The sequence below is a fragment of the Conger conger genome, chromosome 9 (assembly GCF_963514075.1).
Source record: "Conger conger chromosome 9, fConCon1.1, whole genome shotgun sequence".
NCBI classification, from domain to species: domain Eukaryota; kingdom Metazoa; phylum Chordata; class Actinopteri; order Anguilliformes; family Congridae; genus Conger; species Conger conger.
This window is the reverse complement of record NC_083768.1, coordinates 41,351,834-41,374,782: the sequence shown is the minus strand read 5'-3', so window position 1 is coordinate 41,374,782 and position 22,949 is coordinate 41,351,834. Positions and strand designations below refer to the sequence as shown.

The 22,949-nt window shown below is 49.4% G+C and overlaps 1 protein-coding gene across 1 annotated transcript in view; it reads right to left on the bottom strand.

The window, feature by feature from the left end:
* The window catches only part of LOC133136171 (lamin-A-like), a 52,332-nt gene that overhangs the window by 13,871 nt on the left and 15,512 nt on the right, over nucleotides 1-22,949 (bottom strand). The window contains exons 4-5 of the mRNA XM_061253432.1: nucleotides 2,006-2,162; nucleotides 249-374 (exon numbers count right to left, since the gene is read on the bottom strand). Coding sequence (XP_061109416.1) covers nucleotides 249-374; nucleotides 2,006-2,162 — 283 coding nt within the window. The remainder of the gene's footprint in view (nucleotides 1-248; nucleotides 375-2,005; nucleotides 2,163-22,949) is intronic.

Here is a 22,949-nt window from a genome sequence, read left to right as displayed (position 1 = left end):
AGTAGTAATAGTAATATCAGTAGTTAGCAGTAGCAGTAATAGCAATAGCTACAGTAGTAGGAGTAATAGCAATAGCTACAGTACCAATAGTAATAGCAATAGCTACAGTACCAATAGTAATAGCAATAGCTACACCAGTAATAGTAATAGCAGGGGCTACAGTAGTAATAGTAATAGCAGTAGTTAGCAGTAGCAGTAATAGCAATAGCTGCCACAGTAGGCAGAGAGACGTGGGCGGACTGACTGACCTCGGCGTAGATGTTCTTCTGGAACTCCAGCTCCTCCTTCAGGGTCTGGATGCGGTTCTCCGCGTCCACGCGCCTGAGCATCTCCTCCTGCAGCTGCTTCTTAATGTCGGCCAGAGCGCCGTCCAGCTGCCACGGCAACACGGACACAGGTTACAGCGTGCAGCACGGGGGAGCAGACACACGGGTACACACACACACACGCACACAGGTTACAGCGTGCAGCACGGGGGAGCAGACACACGGGTACACACACACACACACACACACAGGTTACAGCGTGCAGCACGGGGAAGCAGACACTTCCCCGTGAGGCATACACACACACACACGCACACACACTTATGCATAGACACACACACACAATCACTTATGCATACAAACACACAAACACTTATGCATACACACACACACACACACAAACACTTACGCATACACACACAATCACTTATGCATACACACACACAAACACTTATGCATACACACACACACACACACACACACAAACACTTATGCATACACACACACATGCACACTCACACACACATACAAACACACACACACAGACACACACAGACACACATGCACATACTCCGTCTCACACACACGCACACGCATACACACATATACAGACGCACACACACATGCATTCACACACGTGCACTCTGAGGCATACACACAGACACACACACACATACTCTCTCTCTCACGCACACACACACACAGACACACACACACACATACTCTCTCTCTCACACACAGACACACACACACACACATACTCTCTCTCTCACGCACACACACACACACACACACACACACACACGAAACCCAATAATTTATCCGCCCCCACCACACTGCCTTTTGCCAAAAGACGAGACTATAAATGCCAGAGCTACGGCCAAGAATTTCTCCTTTAATCTTCCTCCTTCATTTCAAGGCCCTGGTTAACTCCCATCATTGTTGTAATTAGAGCGGTACGCGTGTGGCTCGCATAAATTTACGAAACGAATGTGCACAGTGCTTTTCTAATTAACACCACTCCATTAGCGGCTTGTAAAACGACAGCTGCAGTTCCCCGCAGTGACCACATGGTGGTGCTACACCAGCACGTCCTCCAGAAACGCACTGCTTCTCATGACATATTTTTCCATTGCATGGCAAGTCCCACCACCGACACTAAACTGCTAGAGTGGAAACAGCAGGGTAGTACACCGCAGTATGAAACGTTAAAGGTGCAATAGGTAAGATTTTCTGTTAAAACACTGAAATCCCTTCCTATGAGTGAAAAAGGCTCACTGACATGTTGACTCACCCTCTGCCTGTGTTTATAGTCCTTAAATTCAGGTTTGAAAATATGCAGTTGATGGGCCGGCACTCTGTACCAAAACATTGTATAGCTGTACAATAATTCAAGCTCATTGGTGGAAAATAGGTTCTAATTGCCACAGCCAATGGCGTTTCAATGTCAGCACGTTCACAGAGAAGGGGGAGGGATAAACAGTGTCGTGGTTTGAGCGTGTCTCTTCCTGCAATTCCTCTCTGGACTGTTAGAAGTCCAAAATCACCTATTGCACCTTTAACCCTCCCTAGGTTTTCCTCTGTAGCCTCCACTACCGTGATCACTCACACAAGAGTTCTAAAAGAACTCCAATATGTAATATGAACTTCGGGGCAGAACTTAACGTCAGGTTGCACGTTCAGTCACCGGAATGCCCGTCTCTGAGCACTGAGGCGAAGGCGATTGTGATGTCACTCACCTTGGCCAGCTGGGCCTTGAGGTCGCGAACCTCGACCTCCAGGCTGCGCTTCTCGCTGAGGGCGGTGGCCAGCGAGGCGTCCTTGGAGTTGAGCAGGGCCTCCAGGTCCTTCAGCCGAGCCAGGGCGGCCGTCAGATCCGACTCCTTCTTACCGTTCCTGACGGGGGGGGGGGGGAGAGCGGTCACATGACTACAGGGTCACCACGCAACCATCCACACACTGGCTGACACCTATGGAAGCTCTGTGACCAACAGGACTGGGGCGGCCTGTAGCGTAGTGGTTAAGGTACATGACTGGGACCCGCAAGGTCGGTGGTTCGATCCCCGTATTGTGTAGCCACAGTAAGATCCGCACAGACGTTGGGCCCTTGAGCAAGGCCCTTAACCCTGCATTGCTCCAGGGGAGGATTGTCTCCTGCTTAGTCTAATCAACTGTACGTTGCTCTGGATAAAAACGTCTGCCAAAATGCCATTAATGTAATTAATGGGACAGCCCATTCGCATTTAAAGACACAGTGCCTGTGTGAGATTTCTGAGATGCGGTGGGGTCAGTGTCACCATGCAACCGTCCACATGCCAGTAACACCAAGCGCTATTGGCTGAGACCAAGAGGACTGTCCATTGAACTAGACAGCCCCTTCTCTTTTAAGTTTTAAGGACACACTGCCGGGGTGAGAGGTGTGGTGGGTTCTAGAATACTTGAGAAAACATTAAAAAAAAAACTCTGACTCTTCAAAGGGTTAAGGACTGCACCATGGGTGGCCACTCATGGTTAATGGGACAGGAAATCTTCTTGAAATGGTTTCCAGCTGTGGTGTGGGGGGCGATGCCACTTTTACCTCAGGTAGCGAAAGGCGAATGGGAACAGGATCAGATCACGGACATCACCGAATGCTCTCAGCCAATATTAAGGTTACTATAGTATCACTATAGTATTATATGTGTCACACATTAATCTGGAGCTATGCTTTTATTCTATAACGTTAAAGCCTGCGCTCTTGTCTTTAGACAATGCCACTTATTTAGGTCTACAACGGCCCTTTCAACCATATTATATTGTATTAAATGAGACAATATAAAAACAAACTTTTGGCATGGGGCACTATAATGAGCAGGGTTGCAGGTCACTTCCTGGCTGTGGCACTAAGCACGGAGTGGGTTTCCTAAACTGAGTTCCTCCAGTAAAGACATCCAGCTGACCAATGAGGAATGAGGAATATGTGAACTGTCTGTCCCAAAGTCTGTCTGTTTGTTAGGCTGTTGAGATACGAGTTTTGCTGATTTTGAACATGCATTTCCTGACCCAGTGGACTGCTTTAAACATCTGCTCTGCTCTTACAGTTCCGTTCCACCATTCTCTCATTCTGTGAACATGACTGTCAACTGTCTTGTTGGAATAACCGTGTCTTATCCCCCCTTGTAAAAGAGATTTATATCTCCCGGCTAAATAAGGGTAAAATAATAAACGGGCAACAGTGCAGAGTGTGGACTTTGTACCAGGTAAGGTCAAATGAGCTGTCGTTGGACACGGGCAGGAAACAACAGTGGTGTGGAAACGTATGGAGGCAGATGGGACGGATCACGAGTGAAAAGAATGGCATGATGACACTCTGCAAGGTCAGAGCTGTCGTCTCCTCTGGCTATCCCATAATCCCACTGGAGCGCTTGTACCTCTTGACCCCATTAATCTCACTTCCAGGGGCCTTGTTAGCACGTTAGCGCTTCATTGATACCTCCCCCAAATGTAAACAGAGAAAGGACCGTGATGGACAAGCTAGAGCTTGACACATTGCACATTGCACATTGCCATTGTGACATCACAGTGACACCCAGTTATGAGGTGAATGGTAACCGTGGAAACGACCACACCCAGCATTGTTACACCTGAGGAGATGGACGGCGGAATGGAATGAAGGGCGCAGTCACCGACAGCCAATCACAAGCGTCCTGTCATTATTGACTGGCAGCAGCTTGGCAGCTACAGTAGATGTGATGGCTCAGGCCGTAAGAGCAGTCGTCTCATTGGCTCAGGCAGTAAGGGCAGTCGTCTCATTGGCTCAGGCAGTAAGAGCAGTCGTCTGGTAGTCGGAGGGTTGCCGGTTCCATCCCCCACCCAGGCTGTGTCGAAGTGTCCCTGAGCAAGACACCTAACCCCCAAATGCTCCTGATGAGCTGGTCGGGGCCTTGCATGGCAGCCAGTCGCCATCGGTGTATGAATGGGTGAATGGAGAAGCATCAATTGTACAGCGCTTTGGATAAAGGCGCTATATAAATGCCTGCCATTTATGAATTCATGGCCGGAGATGACACCATAGCAACCAATCAGCTAACACTAACTGACCTTTGACCGTTAAGAATAATATTGTATTTTGGATCACTCAATTAGAAAGAAAAACTCAAACCTGAGGGAGATTGTTTGGGTGAACATGACCCAGTGTACATAAATCAGTCTTGTTATTTAGTTGTGTGCATGGAAAACACTTAAATTCGAGTTCATTTTCAAATAATTAATGGCATTTCCCCAGAAAGCTAAAAGTAAATATCAACTTGCAATAAGGCTGAGATGTTAAACAATTATAAAGGCACTGTGTCTACAGAGGTGTGTCTTATTTCCTGAAGCTATTTGTAAAAAGAAATCCCCTACAAAAATGATTATTGCGAGCTACACCGCCGTCCTTTTATGAGAGAACAGCCCTCGGAGCCGTGGAAGGAGAGCGTCGTGATTCTGAATCGAGCCGACAGATAAAAGCGGGTCGCGGTTCTGCGCTCCACACACAGAAAGTTCGGGAGTGCGAGTGTATTTACAATCTTATAATGAGACTTAACCCTTTGAAGAGTAGGTTTTTTTAGAATGTTGAGGTTTTTTTTGGGGGGGGGGGGAATCCACGTGAGTCCAAAAAAAAAAAAAACCAGGTAGCAGTTGAAATTGTACTTCCCTCTGAAAGGGTCTTTCAGCGCACTTAGCCCTGGTTATGGGAATGCACTCTGCACTTTGTTGTACATCGCTCTGGATAAGAGCGTCTGCCAAATGCCATTAATATAATGTAATGTAATGTAATGAGTGGAACGCAGAGAAAGGATATTCACAAAGCCTGTGTGTGTGGGTGGGTGTGGCCTTATTGTGAGACCTGGTGAGAGCGCTCTGTTTGTTTGTTCCTGATGTCCTTGCTCCAGGATGTAGCCGTTGTGTGTGTGTGTGTGTGTGTGTGTGTGTGTGTGTGTGTGTGCGAGTCTCTGTGGCAGTGGTGAAGACAGAGGAAGAGGTAGAAGGGGAGACACAGTCACAGTCTGCTGTCTGTGAGTGTACAGGGCGCTGCGACCACGGTTCCCTTTTTACTGCATTATGGGACAGTTTCTCCACATAGGGAAGCGAGTGGTCTCCGTGGTAACACCAGGTCCCACTGAGCGAAACGGCGAACGCGTGTTTGGCACGCGGGAGAGAGGCGCACGTGCCCTGGGGGTGCCGTGACTCATTCCGCGCGCCCTGCCGGGGGGTCGGCCCGGTGGAAACGGCCGCTCCAGGAACAGGCCCGGCGAGAAACGTTTCGGGAATGCTGCAGCTCCGGCCGTTAGAGGCGGAGTCGGGCCGTTAAGGGCGGAGCCCCCCCACCCCCGCGCGGGAACACCCGTGAGAGCCAGAGCCTGCCACACTGGCACAGGAACGGCAGCCAATCCCCGGCAAGCTCGGACGCGCCCCAAACCCGGGAGAGCCAATCGACAGCAAGCTCCGACACGCCCCACAACACGGAGGAGCCACTGTTTGTTGTTTTCGTTTTTATCTCAACCGGCTACACCACAGGGTCCAAGTCCTTATCTGTGTGGCCACTTCTGGCACTGTACCTTCCCTTTCGGGTTTTCAGCACGCTGGTTCCCGCTTATGCACTCTGTTGTACGTCGCTCAGGATAAGAGCTTTGGCAACTGCCCGTAATGTAATTTTGTGACACGCCCAGCCGGAAGAGCCAATCGCCAGCCAGCTCTGCCAAAGACACACCCAACTCAGAGAAATTAATCCCACACTGAATACTAATCATGTGTCACACAAATGCTGCCACAGTCATGCAGATGTTGACAGACATGTGGAGATTATCTCGTGTACAGATATATATCCTCCAGACAGCTAAAATCCACTGCTCTTGTGAAAGGGGAGTTTGGGGATATTTAGAAAAACACTTAATATACAATATACTGCTGCTTTGCGTGTCATAAGACACATTTCACAGCCTTTTGACGGGAAACAGCAGAATATTTACGTATTTATGGCATAAACATGGGCTAAACTCTCAGGCCACACTGCTGCTGCTGGGTTTTACGGGAGAAGGGATGTTCAGCCGGCCAAGAGCGGCTTTAACGGGGGCAGAAGAACAATAACTTTCCTCCCCGCCTTCGTAAAACAACACGGCCAGGTCTGCACACAACTGTGTGGCCCATAAAACGCAATCAGAGTAAAAAAAAACAAAAAAACCTATAAAGTTTAATGAAAGCGGGGGTGGGTGTGTGTGTGTGTGTAGGGGGGAGTGCACAGGGCTGTGTGAGGGATGGAGGGGGGCGGGGGGGAGTTTGGGGACAGAGGGAAATCCTCAGTGAATCATTGATGCCGTCTCCGTCAGTCTCGTGGGTGAAAACAGGACCTGGCTGTTTTTGATGTGGTGCCGCCATGGCAACCAGTCCCCCCCCCCCCCCCCCAGTTTTTTTTTGGGAGAGAAATCTGACGCAGGGGGAGCTGGATTGTGCTCACACAGCTACTTATTGTAAATATAATGAGAGGGAGACGGGGGGGGGGGGGGGGAGCGGGGGGGGGGGGAGAGGGGGACGGGGGGGGGAGAGGGGGGGGGGGAGAGGGGAAAGAGTTAGTCACGGCACTCTGCCCGGTTGCTGCTTCACAGAGAGAGCGCATTATAAACACAGGAGGCTGCAGGGTGTGAGTCATCACAGGGGCATCCCGGTGGGCCGGGGTGGGGAGAGGGTAAGAACTGCGGGTGTGTGGAGCAGGGGTGCCCACTACATACTCTCACTCTCACTCTCACTCTCACTCTCACTCTCACTCTCACACTCACTCTCACACTCACACTCACACTCACACTCACACTCACACTCACACTCACACTCTCACTCTCACTCTCACTCTCACTCTCACTCTCACACTCACACTCACACTCACACTCACACTCTCACTCTCACTCTCACTCTCACTCTCACACACTCACACACTCACACTCTCACACTCTCACACTCTCACACTCTCACACTCTCACACTCTCACACACTCTCACACACTCACACACACAGTTAAACATTAGAGCCGCACTGGTCACACAGAGGGACCCCCTTCACTCGTCATGATAAAGTACTCTTGCACCTTTAACGCACCCCGCCCAGAACATGATATTTTACAGTTACAGTGTACTCATGCCTCAAACACATTCAACCCCTCGCCAAACTATGCAGACAAGTTTGAGCTGAGCTGCCTGCGAGCACAGAGCGTGCAGACCAGGGAGAGGAGGGCCAGCCGTTCCCTGTCCAACGTGCAGAAAAGGGAGAGGAGGGCCAGCCGTTCCCTGTCCAACGTGCAGACCAGGGAGAGGAGGGCCAGCCGTTCCCTGTCCAACGTACAGACCAGGGAGAGGAGGGCCAGCCGTTCCCTGTCCAACGTGCAGACCAGGGAGAGGAGGGCCAGCCGTTCCCTGTCCAACGTGCAGACCAGGGAGAGGAGGGCCAGCCGTTCCCTGTCCAACGTGCAGACCAGGGAGAGGGGCGCTTTGACTCAGTCAGTGCGGGAGCACAGCAGGACCGGGGAGGGCAGGGACCTGGTCAACCCACGGGACGGTCCAATGGAGCAGTGTTCAACTTCCTACTGCCCCTCCCACTCTCTCTCTGTCTCTCTCACACACACACAGACACACACACACACACACACTCTACACAGGCACACAGGTGCACACACACACAGGCACATTTCCATGAGTCATTACCAGCATTACCAGAGACCCCCTTTCCACCTTATTTTTAGCACCAACCCCCCTCTCCAAAGCCCCTCACTTCCTCCTTCATTCCTCCTAAGTTTGGGGCGGTTTTCCCCGGGCAGACCGTGGAACAGGTCACACATGTACGGTACACTTCGGGAAAACCCCAGACACCATGAACAAGGTTTTTCCCCTTCTCTTCTCTCTCCTCTCTCTCTATCTCTCTATCTCTCTATCTCTCTCTCGCAGCAGAGAGGCAGAAATAGACCCTGGGTGTTTTCCGGGGCGGAGTTTCGGGTCTCCTTATACATCATCTGCGTCTACGGGGGAACCCCGTCGCTAGGAGACAGAAAACTCTCGTTACAAAACATTTGAGAGGCCTGAAGTCCTGAAAATATACAGTATGTGGCGTTTAGGCGCTGCTTAACCGTTTCAACATGAGTTGTAAACCAGCTGCTCAAAAACTGCTTCTGCATCTCTGATCTCATTCAGCCCAGAACCGTTGCCGGGACACCAAGCTGAGATATACAGGCGGTTCATTGAGCTTCAGCGTAAGGTTTAGCTTCCAGTTTTAGCTTCACAACACTACACTACACTACATTACATTACACTACATTACGGGCATTTAGCAGATCCTCTTATCCAGAGGCTTTTCAACATGGTATCCATTTATACAGCTACACATGCTCTCAGTGACCACCTTCTTACCAAGACCTGCACTCCAGCTCGATAATGCAAATATCCAAGCCAATCATGTGGCAGTAACGTCACACATAAAAGCATGCAGACATGGTCAAGAGGTTCTGGGGCGGCTTGTAGCGTAGTGGTTAAGGTACATGACTGGGACCCACAAGGTCGGTGGTTCGAATCTCGGTGTAGCCCCAATAAGATCCACACAGCCGTTGGGCCCTTAACCCTGCATTGCTCCAGGGGAGGATTGTCTCCTGCTTAGTCTAATCAACTGTACATCGCTCTGGATAAGAGAGTCTGCCAAATGCCAGTAATGTAATGTAATGTTCAGCTCTTGTTCAGACTAAAAAGAATGGGGAATGGGAAATGTGGCCTAAGTGACTTTAACCATGGAATGATTGTTGGTGCCAGACGGGGTGCTGTCTCAACAGGATCGGAGGGGATCTGCACACGGAAAGCCGCGGCATTCCTGGAGCCCCATCTTCCATCTGCCCGGATGGAGCTGGGGGTGCACAAGTCTTAACAAGCGGGAACTCTGCTGGCTGCAGTAACGATGTTTATCTAATGAGTTCTGCATCGGCCAACTACTGTGCCGGGCTCCTCACAGATCGTACACGATTCCAGCGCCCTCGCACTCAAACTACAGCGGGGAGGAGATAACACTAACAATCTTCCATCTTTCAGGGATTTCAGCCATCGGAAGTTTGTTATGACTTGAATGGATGAATGAAAAAGCTTAAGACAGGTATGTTTCGAACCACGCCCTGGTACAGGCTGGGTCCATATGGAGAGATGTTATCAGAGCCACACCCTGACACAGGTGGGGAGTGCTGCAGTAGGCTGAACAGCAGCCATCGGGCGTCATTTTGTGTTGAAGGTAAAGTACGGTTCTCACACTCCGACAGTCTCAGAGGGGTAATGTGTGTACTGGAGTTACCCCCCTCCCTGCTCGAGGCAACGTGAACAAAAGGCAAGGACAAGAGCCTCAGTAGTAAAGATGTGCCCCGTCTCCGTGTGTGTGTCTGTGTGTGTCTAAGTAACCGTGTGTGTGCCCACATGCATTTGTGTGTTCATGAATGTGGATATATCTGTATATGTGTGTTGTATCTATGTGCATGGGTGGCAGTGCTTGTGTGTATGAGTGTGTATATGTTGGTGTGCGTCTATGTGTGCATCTGTGCAAGTGTGTGTGTGTGTGTGTGTGTGCGTGTCTCTGTGTGTGTGTGTCTCTGTGTGTGTGTGTGTGTGTGTGTGTGTGCGTGTCTCTGTGTGTGTGTGTCTCTGTGTGTGTGTGTGTGTGTGTGTGTGTGCGTGTGTGTGTCTCTGTGTGTGTGCGTGTGTCTGTGTGTGTGTGTGTGTGTGTGTGTCTGTGTGTGTGTGTGTGTGTGTGTGTGAGTGTGTGTGTTTGTATAAGTCTGTGTATGTGTGTGTGTGTGTGTGAGTGTGTGTGTTTGTATAAGCCTGTGTGTGTGTGTGTGTGTGTGTGAGTGTGAGTGTGAGTGTGAGTGTGAGTGTGTGTGTGTGTGTGTGTGTGTGTGTGTGTGTGTGTGTGTGTGGGCATCGCCCCACTGACTCCGCCCCTCAGCCGTTTTTGGTGCAGAGCAAACCGTTTGGGCGCGGCCTGCGTGACTCATCGCCATGGTGATGAGAGACGGCCGGGCTCTTTGGCTAGCCGAGGCTACGTTAGCGCCGCGTCCCCGCTTCGACAGACAGGGAACTGCGCTAGAGGAAGTGGGTCCAGGACAGCGCTTTAGCGGTTCAGCGGTAACCGAGTCCTGCGGTGAAAGAACTAGGCCGAGATGCAGAAAAGAAGGAAACGCAGCAAAAGAGATCCCTTATGCCTCACAGATTTGCTGAAAAAAGTGGCTGCCACCAGCACTTCAGAAAAGAGGAAGCCGGTAGATTTGGTTAGGTTTTGATGTCGGCAATTTCGTGCGGACAATTATTTATATTGGAGCCTTCGCGTCATGGAAAGACGACCAATAGAGTTTTCAATGGAGAAAATAACAATAGCAATAACCTGAATTAGCAGAAGAAAATATATGTATAAATCTAAAAGCTTTCTCTTGTTGCCAAATACTTTTTGTTGTGGTGTACCTTATGTTGTGGTGTTCTCTTTCTTCCACAAATGTCATTTTAAGAAGGCACTCCGTTTAGCTAACGATTTAAATTTCATTAACATTTTGGTGAGAAAACTCAAGGAAAAAGAGTAAAAGAGTCCTGTATCATGTATAAATTGTGTAATCTGCGACCTCACTGTGATTCTCTGTCTCCAGGCTTGCCGCAAAGATCACATGTTTTTTTATTTAAGACGCACTATTTTATTTGATGCCAGTCGTTTTAAAACCGGACAAAAATGTGTCCGACAAAGGAGGGCAGTTGAGTTCAAAGTCGGACTGTCCGGCCAAAATCCGGACACCTGGCCTCCCTGCTCAGATTGCAGGCATTGTCCCAAAGCTTTTACTCTTCACTGAGAGACAGCGCTGTTTTTGGGGGGCGGGTGTCGTAGCAGGAGCCTCAGGCGAACATGAAGCCCTCCTGTATACACTTCCAGCAGCGATTCAGAGCCACTGAGCCGCATGGTGCTGCAATGAAATCACCTTTTCTTGTGAAATTTGTTCATTTGACTACACGCCTACACACACAAACACAGCTATTGAGACATGCGCACTAACCTGCACACACACACACAAACACGGGGGCACTTGGAAGCACACATAGACACATACCAATCTACACACACCCATTTAGACACACACACACCAACCCACACACACACACACACACACACATTAAATATCAATTTCAAGACGCTTCAGTTTCAACGGCTGCCTTGTTCAGTCTCACGAGCTTGCGAGTAACCTCCAGCTCCATGTCACATGAGTCTTAGTGACATCACAGGCCATCCTTCACAGCAACCACTCAGATCAGAGCTCACCACAGTTCAGTTTAGGACTCACATTACAGGGAGGGGGGGGGGGGGGGTAGCATTAGCTAGCATTAGCAGTAAACACACGTTTGGCTAAATGCAGGCCTGGAGAAAACAGCCACAGCTGCAGAACTCTACAGAAAGGTCTAACGTGGCCGAGTCAGCATCTTTCAAAGGACCGAGTGCCGTCAAACACACCAGCTAAGACTTAAAACGCCAGCGTCACAACACGCAGTCTCAACATGCTACACGCTACACGCGTGTGGCCGCACACGCGCGCCCCGTAAATACAGCAGGAGGCGGGCGTGTTTATTCAGCGCTAATCAGACCTGGGCTGCGGCGATCGCTTCCTGATGCGTCTGTGGTCTCCCCCCCCCCCCCCCCCCCCCCCACCGGACCCCCCCCCATCTCGAGGGAGGATTAGGGGCCTGGCGGGGTGCCACTGAGCGCGCTCAGCGGAACCCCGAGCCACGGCACGCAGTGATGACACGTGAGCTCCGTCTGTGTACGGGCGGGGTGGGGCCTGGGCGGGGTGGGGCCAGGGAGGGGCAGGTTTTGGACGGCTCCACACCCCCGCAGATCAGCGCTATGTACACTATGTACGGGAGTGTCCTTCTTTGTCTGTTTCAATGTCACTGTGTCATTATGCATGAAAATCATTTATCTCATGACTCACCGTCTCTCACACTGTTTGTGAGCCAGTCTAAGGCTGGCCTCGGCCTGAATGGGCACACAGTGTAAACGAGACTCTGACAGAGTGCTTTTAACTCTTAATATAGTAAGACACTGAGGCCTCCATTGAACCCATGTAAAAGTAATTTAGCTGTGAGCACACACACACAGACACACACATATGTGCAGACACATGCACACACGCACACATGCACATGCACAAACATGCACACACACACGTACACATACACACACGTACACACACGCACACACACGTACACACACGAACACACACGCACACACACGTACACATGCACACACATGCACACACACGCGTACACATACACACACGCACACAAACATGCACACACACAAGTACACACACACACACTCACACACTCACACACACGTACACACACGTACACACACACACACACACGTACACACACACACTCCAGTGTAGAGCAGAAGGTGCAGTGAGCTGAAGGCGTGGGTGACGGGCGCCACACTGGCAGCCCTAGGGAAGCCCCGCCCCCCCACTGTGAGATCTCCGCTGTGCCAACAGCCTGTCCAGACGGGCAATCTGCAGGGACGCCCCACTGCAGGACCCCCCCATGGAGCCCAGAGAGTGATCTCACACAGCTAAAGGATTTACAGTACTGTGATCTCACACAACTAACTGACTTACAGTACTGTGATCTCACACAGCTAAAGGACTTACATTCCTGTGATATTGCACAGTTAAAGGACTTCCAGTACTGTGATCTTGCACAGCTCAAGTACTGTGATCTCACACAGCTAAAGTACTGTGATCTCACACAGGTAAAGTACTGTGATCTCACACAGCTAAAGTACTGTGACCTCACACAGCTAAAGTACTGTGATCTGTGAACAGGCCGCAGCCCAGCTCTCTTCCCTTAAAGGCTGCAGTGTGGTACAGTGGGTAAGGACCGGGCTTTGAGACCTAAAGGTTGCAGGTTTCATTCCCACTGCTGTACCCTTGAGTAAACCACTGTACTTAACCTGTCCCGATTCAGCATATAATGTATACATGGCTTATGTAACATAGCTGTATTTATGGATACTATGAAGCCTGCAATGAAATGTAATTCAATATAAAGCACCATGGAAATGAAATGTGTGCTTCAAAACTATTATCAGTCATTCTTGTGATGTGATGTTGTATAATGTTGTGTTTGCAATGCATCTTACAAATGCACAATGACTCTGGAATTATTTCAATATTTATGTTTTGATTGTACGCCCTTCTGGCAAAGGCCAAGGGCAGACTTCCACGCAAGTGAACAACGGTCAAACGTAATCTAATCCAGCCGTCGATCAAAGAGCAGGGCCGTCTGTACCGTTACAGATTCTCTGCTCACTCTTTCCCAGCGGCACGCACTCAAGCTGAACGACACACTCCACAGCCCCAGCGATGTGAGTCAATTCTAGCCGTTTTACGACCAGTGGCACGCAAACAACCTCCAAAAACCGAACGCTGTGCCAAGACCGAAGCGAGAAGCAGAGGGCTGACGCCTCGACTGAAACACGGGCTGAAAAAGAGGCTTTATCCTGGGACACTGCAGGGCTCTCACGTCCGAGCAGATCTGAAACAGCTGGCTGTGTCCGGGAAAGTTTGGGGGAAGGATGTTTAATGTCATTTCGATTTCACAAACATTCGCTCTCGAGTCCCTCCAATCCGCTTCTCCGGGAAAGGTAAACCAAATACCAGCCTTGCCCGCAACCCCGCCCACACTCCTCTCCTCAAATAGGAGCCTCACCAGCGTTCTGTAGTGGAAACCTCACATCTTAAAGCAATTAGAGGACCGGCCCGGGCTTTGGGTGAGTCAGAGAGCCCAGATTGGTCCAAACCCAACAGAACCGTGGAAAATTTGAGTCGGGCTCCATTTTACACATGCATGCAGAGACATATTCAAACACACACAGATGGCTGTACAAATGTGTGTGTGTGTGCACACCTGTGCATGTGTACACAAGAACATGACACACATGCATAAGCTTGCACTAACTAGTATGTACATACACACACACACCTCCCCACAACACAATCCCAGTTTGCTGGCCCCCAAACCCCCCAAAAAAACCTCCAAAAAAACATACCCTTCTGCCAAACCCACCCCATTAAAGAGGCCTCCTCATTACAGACCTATTCTGCGATCTCTCTGGCGGGAGTTACCCAGCAACAGAAATGCGTCAGTTGGGATTCAAACCCATAACATTCCGCTCTGCGGTCCAGGGGCCCCAACCACTCTCACACCGTGTCCCAGCATGCACTACTTTGGGCTCAACCCCGCTGTTTCACAGCCCGCAGCACTTCATAAGACAAGGGTCAAGTGAGGTCAAACGCAGTCGTGACTCACACCTCATTCCCTCCACTCCAGTTTTTACATTTCAAATGTTAACTTTTTTTTTCATAATTCCTTTGAAATATTATCAAAATCAGCCAGTCTCTTAACACAACACAGGCTTTCCTTGTACACATTTCCCAAGAATTATGAGCGTATCTCCTCCAGTCCTGAAAGCGAGCCCTTTCTGCGATCTGCGGTTCTTGCAGGGGGCGGTGGGGCGTCCTACATTTTTCCGCCGTGACTCAAAGCTGAACACAAAGTCCGCTCTATCTGCGGCCGGGCTCGCCGCGCTTTCCGGGAGGTTTCCGGACAAAAGGGGCGCGAACGCGCGGGCTGCGCGCGACGGATAGCCGTGAAACGCAGATGAGTCAGAGCAGCGGGACACGGGGGGAGAACGCGCTCGGTTTAAAAACCTCACCGGTCACCGCTGCCCGCAGCTACATCCTCCTGAAGTTGGCCATTGGCCTCCATGGAGAGCCAGGAACCGGTGTGGATTTCACCAAAACAGAGAAAAGTAAAGATTGATGCAGAAATCCCAGGGGGGTATTTCCGGAAGAGGGGTTACCGGATCACTCTGCTCAGTGAAACGCAGAACCATCCGGATCCGGATCAGAACAGGCGTGTTCACTCCAGCCCAGGCCACTCTGATGGGGCAGATTTGGGAGGGTTCTGGGCCTGACGCAGAGCGGGGATCCAGTGAACTGATGGCCCAGTGGGGGGAGGCACAGTGCAGGCTGGATCAGTCTGGGTGTGTGAGTGTGTGTGTGTGTGTGTGTGTGTGTGTGTGCATGTTTATATGTGTGTGTGTGTGTGTGTGTGCGGTGTGCTACTCCTGGCTGCAGCGGTCATGAGTCCTGCTAACGAACGCTGCGCGTGATTTACCGGGCAGAGGAAGGAAATGAATCTGTGTGTACAGTGAGATGTTGCACAGTGATGAGGTAGAGGAGTGATGGAGGTGTCAGTTTTAGCTGCAGGGTTTGAGGGGGGGGGGCAGCGCTCACCTTTAGCTTCTGGCTCCAGGTGAAATGTGGCACATTTCCCTGGGGGTGGGGGCAGGGTTTGGATTTGGGATGGGATTTCTCAACAAACAGCGGCATTCCTGCTTTTACGAGTTGACTTTACAGCGGTGGGGGTTATCATTATGTAGCGATCATAATCATAATCATAAAAAAGTCACAGATGTGACAGAGAAGCATCCTGTGAATGGCAGGTCTGTGATGATGGACAGCCACCCTGTCACAAACACCCCCTCGCTCGTAACTCAGAGGCTGCGTGTGCAGGGTTCCAGGGCCTGACCTTCCACCCCACTTAAGAGCTCCAGGTGTCCTCCACATTCTTACACGCACACACGCACACACTCACACATATGCACCAACGCACACACACACGCACATATGCACCAACGCACACACACATGCACATATGCACGAAGGCACACGCACATATGCACCAACACACACACACGCACACACGCTCACACGCTCACACACTCACACATATGCACGAACACACACATACGCACATATGCACCAACGCACATACACACGCACATATGCACCAAGGCACACGCACATATGCACCAACGCACACACACGCACACACGCACATGCACACTCACACACTCACACATATGCACGAACACACACACATGCACATATGCACCAACGCACACACACGCGCATATGCACCAACGCACACACACGCACGCACACACATGCACACACACACGCACATATGCACCAACGCACACACACACGCACACACACACACACGCACATATGTACCAAGGCACACGCACATATGCACCAACGCACACACACGCACACTCACACTCACACTCACACATATGCACGAACACACACACACGCACATATGCACATATGCACCAACGCACACACACGCACGCACACACATGCACACACACACGCACATATGCACCAATGCACACACACACGCACATATGCACCAACGCACACACACAAGCACACACACACACACATATGCACCAACGCACACACATGCACACACACACGCACATATGCACCAACGCACACACACACGCACATATGCACCAACTCACACACACACACGCATGCACACACACGCAAAAACACGCACATATGCACAAACGCGGGCACGCACACATACACATGCACACACACACACGCACGTACGCACATACTCTCACACACAAACACACACACACTCATACACACACACATACAAACACGTGCAAACACACACGCACTCATACACAAATACACACACGTGCGCGCTGTTACACACCACTTCAACAGGCCTTCTGGAATGCTCAAAAACAAAAACAGCACAGCTATGAAGAGTATTTACGAGGTCATTAAACAGACAGACAGACAGTCCGGTGACTGTTGGACATTCTTCAGATATGACAGGCGAGCAGGCCTGTATTTTTTGTGCAATGGCCCAGGAGAGTGCTGTCACACAAACAAGTGTAGGAGCAACACAGCAATATTAAGTGCTGGCTAACCACACACATTTCATTCTCAAATCAGGTGATGGAAATCTCTGGACTTCCCCATGGTGTGGCTAGGATTTAAAATGGTTTAAAATGGCAGACTCCATTCCATATCTGATATTATTACCTTAAATTAATAACTTAAAGACTCCTTTGTTTGGTTAAATCTCATTTTTTGCAGAGGAGCAATGGGGTGTGTTTGCGTACAAACGTTGCTATACAAATAAAGGTATTCCTATTCATTCATCAATCTGTCAGTGTGTCTTTTCATAACAAGCTGCACGAACACAGTGACTGAACGCCAAAGTACAGTTAAAACCTGAACACGGGGTTCCTCAAAATAGACAAGGCGCTTCTTTTGATACCTCAGGTGGCCTTGTAGGGTACGTTATTGACAAGCCCTTCATCCCGTGAATAGGGGGTTTCTTTGAATGTTTCTAGAACATTCTAGAACTCAGTCTAGAACTCCATTGTTCTAGAACTCCATTGCTTCCGTTACCAGCAGTGATTGTGACATCAGAGTGTTAGAATGTTCAGCTGAGAACATTCTAAACGTGTATTTGTGACCTCGCACCTTAAGTCCAGTCCACATCAAACAGACGAGTCAAGACAGGACAGGAGAGAGTTCAAAAGGGCCAAATTAAAATCTCACAACGTCTGAGTAAAAACTAGGCAGTCCCCACCAAAGCACCAAGTAAACGTATGAACAAATGCTTCCATAATAACACCTCGCGCTTGACTGCTTAGGTTTCTTCTAGTGACCTTCATATGTGTATTTTGTTTAGATAGCTAACATTAACGTTGCATTGCCTATATTTATTGTTTCACACCATGTTATTTTAGCAACATAACATTAGTTAATTTGAGAGACTCCTCTCGCTCCACCATCCAAAATTCCACATTTTTTTCCAATCAACTGTGCTGCTGGTTGGTTAAGTTCTTCAACCAGTCTACAACAAGCGGTCCACTTGAGACGAGACGAGACAAGACTTGACACGGTCGGTTTCGGAAATGCTAGCCGACCGGGAGCAGACCGGACAGCACACGCCGCTAAGGCTTTCTCCAGAAAACGCTCCGAAGCCGCCCCGGGTCCCGTCTCATCTGGGCTGTGCGATGTCGACGGGGCTTCGGGGTTAACGCCGGTGCGAGACTTCACAGCTCGGGCAGGAAAGGGAGGTCCCCGCTCCGGCAGGAGCCTGCGTCAGCGTTACCGGGGAACGGTCCAAGTCTCAGCCACTTTAGGGCAGAGGCGCGGAGGCCGATGAATCAGCCTATCATAACAAACGCGGACGCAGAGCCCCAGAGGGGACGCAGCAGCTTCCGAACGAGCCTACGAACCCAGCGACTTCCTGACCTCCGCCCGCTTAATGCGATCCCCGCCAACCCCCCCTCCTGACGACGCTGTGCCACGTCATGTCACGGCTCCCTTCACAAAGGCGACCGCCGCACCTGGACACTGTTCATATCTCCCTGCGATAAAAATAGTTTGTGTTTTTTTTCTCTGAAACCATGGCGACGGGAAACATTCGCAGTTAAGGGCACACAACGACTACCAGTCGGCTTTCATCACAATGGACAGGAAGTCGTCTCATTGATAATTGTTCCACGATCTAAACGCATTGGCAGATATTTTGTGTGGTTAGTTATAGACGAGGAATGGAGTTCTATAAATATTTAATTCCCCCCCCCCCCCCCCCCCCAAAGATAATGAGTGAAGGAGAAAGGATGTTTGCCAGATTGTATCCATGGACAGCTGCAGAACGGATTTTCTCATTGTTTTTGCAGCAGCTTCAAAGGGCTACAGCAATGAGTAAGGTGCAAAATTAACACTGCCAAAGAGATCATTGAAGGACAACAGTATAGATTCATGCAATTCCAGAAAACAACTTTGTTTGAGACGAATACACTATAATAACGAGCTGGTTTCTACCAGTGCATGGAATAAGAAGGCAGTTCCGGAAATACTTCAGTAAGATACAGAATCTCGGAGGGGCATGTATGCAAAGGAAGTTGTGGGAGATGGACAACCTGACTATGGCTGTTTGGTCCAGTGAGACTCAGATAAGGGCACTTCCTGATACATTACCCACCAGTCCCAAAATTATAGTCCTTTACCCAAAAAACACCCCAGATCATGGAGTTCAGCATTGCTTTTGGACATGTTGTGACAAGGGGTGGTTGGCTTAACCCTTTAAGCTGTGAGATCACAAACTCTTTGTTGTACAGGTAGCAGTTGAAATTGTACTTCCCTCTAGGGTCTTTTAGCGCACTTAGCCCTGGTTATGGGTATGCACTTTGTTGTACGTCGCTCTGGATAAGAGCGTCTGCCAAATGCCAATAATGTAATGTAATGTAACAAACACGTGATTAGAAAATTCAACTCAACATTCTAATGCTGATGTAACAATCATTTCTGACAACCAAAAGCAATGGAGTTCTAGAACACTGGCTTAGAATTTTGACGAAGCATTCCAAAAAAATAAAATAAACTACTATTTAAAGGGCTAAAAGAATGTTATGTTACTGTTGAAACAATACTCTGGGGGAAAAAAATGTTAAGTGTTTCTCAAAAACGTGTTTTAACACATTTCTGACAGGTTTTACGAAGACATTTATGAGATATGCACACATTCTCACAATCACCATTACAATCTGAGTTATGACATTCTGGTCATAAACAAGTCACATATTATTATCACTGTTGTTCAAATTTCGCCACTGCCCCAGGCCAGAAATTAGTATTAAAGCCAGAAAAGGTTTTAAAAAGAAAAAAGAAAAAAGAAAAAGAAAAATCAATGCTTTAAAACTGAAATGTTTTCCAAACGACAGCTCGATGATTAAACTCATTGATTCTAATCCAAGAGCGAATTCCAATTTGCAGATGAATTGTGGGTCAGGCTCACTGTTCGGAAGGTGCTGTCCTGAGCAGGGTACGTGGGACTCGCTGGTCCAGATTCCTGCAGACAGAATCCAGCCGCTCCGCATGCGAACAGGTGGCGAGAACCCCACCTTAGGAAACGAGTCAGACTGAGGCCGAACGCCAACACGCCATTCAAAATGGAGTCGCGCAAGGGATCCGAGAAACGGGGCGTGGGTAACCCCCACATTCAGGCCCGCAGAGCGTTCGTTAAAGCAGAGGGGCGTGGGTAAACCCCACATTTAGGCCCACAGAGCGTTCGTTAAAGCAGAGGGGCGTGGGTAAACCCCACATTCAGGCCCGGACAGCATTCGTTAAAGCAGAGGGGCGCGGGTAAACCCCACACTCAGGCCCACAGAGCGTTCGTTAAAGCAGAGGGGCGCGGGTAAACCCCACATTCAGGCCCGGAGAGCGTTCGTTAAACCGCTAGGTCTATGGATTGTGCGATGCAGACTCAAACGGCACGGTCGCTGAAGGACGGGAGATTTGGGTTTGGAGACCGGCCAACGCCTGTGAGAGGTGAATAGCCTGGGCGGGGCTCGTCCAGGAGGCCGGGTTCCCACTCATGAAATTTGGATGGATGGGCAGTGTCTCGGTCACATGTATAATAGATAACAGAAGTCATCCCCCTGGAGTAAAGGAGAGGCAGGCTTGACTCGGGGCAGGTAGTTCAATGGTTCAGGGTGTCGGGTCACAGGCCCAAAGCACCCTGGGAGGACGGGATAACAGGGTCATGGGCGTGCCGTCTGGATCGTGTGTTGCAGCCGGGGCGAGACAAAGGAGGCCGCTCTACCCACAATGCCTTGGGGCGAGAGGTGAACTGGCGCAGACGGCCGGGTCGATTGCCTGCTCGGAGTTTGAACTCGGCGTTCCGTGCGGGCGTGTCCGCGTCCTCAGCCGAGGCTGGCGAATCAGGACCGCTTCGCGCGCCCCAGGGAGACGAACACGGATAATTACGCCGGTGGGATCTCCCGCACAACGGAGCACGGTCTGTAATGAAGGCAAACGGCCACACACACAAGCTCTGAACAGCCGTAATGCGCCTGCCAAACCTTAATCTGCCTGCGACTGTTTATTTACAACGGGCATGATTCTAGCTGCCCGTGGCCCTGCCTGTATCTACATGCCCACGATTCTGGAAGGTGCAAATCACCCGGGAACAAAAAAAAAAAACCCCCGAAATGACACGGAGAGAAGCGAGGTAGAGAACCGGCATTGAGCCGTAATGGCGCCATTCGCAGAAAAAACCCACTGCTTTAATGGAAACTGCCGGCTGGAAGGCCTCGTTATCTGGAGGGGCTGGGCGAATCAATCGTCGGCGATGAGCACTTACTGTAGACCGCCTGGGCGATAATCGGAGCCCTGCACCTGTGGGTAACCATAGCAGCGGGTGACAGGTGGGTAATTCACACCATTTCCCTGCCACACTGGATCGGTCATTGTTGCTCATTAGTTGGGGATTTAGATTAAATTCCCCCGTGAGTTAAAGGTAAAAAAAAAATAAATAAAAAAAGGTGTGAAAAAAGAATATCAGCACAGTCTAAAAACAGAGGCTGGTTGTACCAGAAAGTCTACCGGCTCGTGAATAGTTTGAATACCAAATGGAAACTTTTCAAATGAGCTGAACGTACCCGCGCGTGTGATGTAGTGCCATTTACAGAACGGCTGCGTCTTTGCACTCCACCCTGACCAAATGTCACCGATTAGAGGGAATCCCAGTTTAACGGAGATCATCACGGAGTGTGTGCAATCACCCTCAAGTGCTTCTCACATTATTTGCTAGGAAGATGCCTGTAACCTTTCAGTGGGAGATCACAAATGCTGTGTGATTGGATTGTTCTTAACAAGACCATTCCACTGCTGATGTAACAATCACTACCCGTAATTTAAAACACTGACCTACAAAATTTACAAAAAAAAACCTACTCATGAGGGTAGGTTAAAGGGTTAAAGGTCGTTTTCACTGAAGGTAGTCTGTAATTATTATTATTATTATTATTATTATTATTATGTTACTGTGATTTTACTGAAGAGTACTACTATATAAATACTACTACTATAAGACTACTTTGATAAACTTCCCCAGCTAAGATGAAGATTTATTGAGACAATTGGGGGGAAATGATCAGCAAAACCTGCCCAGTTACCAAACCGCCACAGCCGCATTGACCACACCCGAAACACGATAAGCAGGAGGCCAACCTGCTGTCCTTTGTTCTGAAGCAAACAGGCTACTCGTTTTCAGTGATGGTTGGCACGACATGTGTCATCAGCACTCCTGATAGATGCAACTTTAATACAATCAGTATCAGCGGTTAAACATACACGTTTCTGCAGCTGTGTTTGTTACTGAGATGTCTTTCCGATCCCCTGGAAGCACTGGGTATTCAGCAGGTAAGTATCAGGTAAAATACTGTATTGTAAATGTTTGGCAAGCACTAAGAAACTAAATAATAATAATTATTATTATTATTATTATTGTAGGTCGCTCTGTATAAGTGTCTGCTAAATGACTGTAATGTAATGTAATGAAATACTTAGACACACCTCCTCTATTATCAATGTCAGTTATCTTGAATTTAGGTAATACTGTCTTGGAAATACCTTTATTAGAGAGTATATTTCCTATGAAGCATGCACACACACACACACACACACATTCAGAAGAACACACGTATAGGTAAACCTTGACCAATGCGCATGATCCCAGCAGGAGAAAACATCCCAGACTGAACCAATCAAAAACACAGACCTGAGATCTCTCTTAGTACTGTCAGGCCGAAGCAAACGATGGCTGGGCTGGAAGTCAGGAAACCTCACCCCCCCCACCCCCCCAAAAAAAATAAAAATAAATCAATGCTGAGTCACACAGCCCAACTGGGACTCTGCCGAAGACGGCGGGAAGTCGGCAT